The 2,304-nt window shown below is 39.1% G+C and overlaps 1 protein-coding gene across 1 annotated transcript; it reads left to right on the top strand.

Moving 5' to 3' along the window:
- The first annotated feature begins 306 nt into the window (after positions 1 to 306).
- Positions 307 to 2,304, top strand: LOC117315335 (zinc finger protein 862-like). Its single transcript, XM_033869484.1, has one exon. It carries the CDS (start codon positions 307 to 309, stop codon positions 2,302 to 2,304), a length of 1,998 nt encoding a protein of 665 aa, XP_033725375.1.

The raw sequence follows: 2,304 nt of genomic DNA, 5'->3' as shown, positions 1-2,304 counted from the left end.
TGTTTTGTTTTTTTATTTACAATTATGAGTGATTTAGAAAAAATGTGGAACTTCATGTAGGATAAGTGAAGTTTGTCCCAAGTTCTCCTTATTCCATGAATTCCTATGAATCACGAGCTATTGAACTTTGTTGTCCGCTTAAATCAGAATATTATTTCACTGTCTGAATATACTGTACTTACTGTAATTATTTATTAACATGGTTAGGGTAAATTCCTACACACTAAGGTTAATTTCATCAATAAGCCACACGGACCCATAATGATACCGAATCAAATCGTGCACATATCTACTTTAAAACACAACATGAAACACCATCATAGATATCATTTTTTGTTTAATGCAGATGAACATCCTGAAAAAGGTCAGACACCCCCAAGTGTACAGCCTGCACCTGTCTCGCCATCATTACTGGATACACCTGCAGGATGCAATTCAGTAAACCCATCACCTATCCTTGTCGAAGAATCATCTACTTCTACATTCATGACAGAAACAGAAACATTGAATCTTATTCACAAGATGTTTCCAGATAAACATATCCATAATTACCATTCCTGTAGAAAAAATGGCTGCGGTTCACTCTCTGTTAAGGAATTGGGTAGGATTGATATGGAGAAGTCGGGTCAGAAGAAAAAAGACAGGTTTCAACATGACTGGTTGTTAAGGAAAAATATATCTTTTTCTGAAGAAACCGGGATGTGGTGGGCATTGTATGTTGAGGGTGAGGGCATTCACTGTCTTTTGTGTAGGAAACACCACAGCAAGGCAAACCAGAACAAAAGTGAGACATTTTCTGCCAAGCCATCTACTCGGTTCAAGCTCAGCACTTTGAATGATCATGCTGCCTCATCCAAGCACAAAGTTACTGTTAAGAATGAAATGCTAAACAGAGTATCAATTTTTCAACAACAAATTGATGAAAAAGAACTTGTTAAAAATGATGTCTTGGAAAAGGCGTTTTACTCAATATACTGGCTAGCGAAGGAGGCTATAGCAAACAGAAAACTCCCCAGTCTTCTGTCACTGATACAGTTGCTTGGTGTGACAGAAATGAAGTACTTTACTTACCGCTCAGCAACTTCCATAAGGGAGATGTTTAATACCCCTGGAAATGGAATCCGTGATGAGATCACCACACAAATTACAAATCAACCATATGGACTTATGGTTGATGATGTTGCTGACATCAGTAACGAGGAGCAAATGGTTGGGTTCATTCAGTACATTGACAGAAACACTAACAATGTAGAATGCAAATTTTTGTTTTCTTCCAATGTCTTAGAAAAGGCAGATTCCGCAAATGCAGAAGCTATGTATGATGTCATTAAGGGAAACCTTCAGTCGGCAGGTATACCACTGGATGACATGAGAGGTTTGGCCACTGACGGAGCCAGTGCAATGACTGGGAAAAACAATGGACTGGCGGCAATTATAAAGAAGGATGTACCAATGATGATATCTGTCCACTGCATCTGCCATAAATTGGCATTGGCATGTACAGACACCAACAAGGACCTTAAGAAAATCAAAGATGCAGAAGTTGAGGTGACGCAGTTGTGGAAGGTTTTTGATAATTCCCCAAAGAAGTTGTCTGTTTACCTAAAGATCCAGCAAGAGATGAAGGCAGTGTACCTGGAAGCCAGAATAAGTAATAAGATCTCCAGGAGGTTGAAGAAGGCATGTGCTACCAGATGGTTGTCCTTTGACAAGGCAATTGATGCAGTATGCTTCGACTTGCCTGCCATCTTGCAGACTCTGCGTCAACTGAAGGGTGATCCTGCCTGTTACGGTCTATTGAAGAAATTTTCTAAGGCAAAGAAGATTGGCACACTGTATATCCTTCATGCTGTCTTGCCTATTCTCAGTAAGCTGAGCAAAGCTTTCCAGCAGGGCACAATCAACTTCAGCACCATTGAACCTTGTATCAGTCACACAAAGGATCAGCTTCTGGAACTTGCAAAAGAGAATGCTATCAACGCACCCGTGAAAAAGCTGCTGGAGGACACCAAGGATGGTATCTTATCAACCACTGAAATCAGGTGTTCAGAGAATGATGTACAGTACTTGCAAAAATTATTACATTGGGAAAACTATAGGAAAGTCAGGAATGACACCATTACTCTTGTACGAGAATCAAAGAAGAAATTTATTGGTAATTTACAGAAATCTTTAGCAAACAAAAACACAACTCCTAGCAACTGGTGGAAAATAACTAAGGATGTACTTAATATAAACAATAAGTCTAGCCCTATCCCTCCTCTTAAATTTGAAGATTCTTTTATTCAGCATCCCTTTGATTAA

This window comes from Pecten maximus, chromosome 17, assembly GCF_902652985.1.
Source record: "Pecten maximus chromosome 17, xPecMax1.1, whole genome shotgun sequence".
In the NCBI taxonomy this organism is placed as follows: Eukaryota; Metazoa; Mollusca; class Bivalvia; order Pectinida; family Pectinidae; genus Pecten; species Pecten maximus.
The sequence above is the reverse complement of the archived record's forward strand: the minus strand, read 5'-3'. Positions and strand labels throughout refer to the sequence as shown.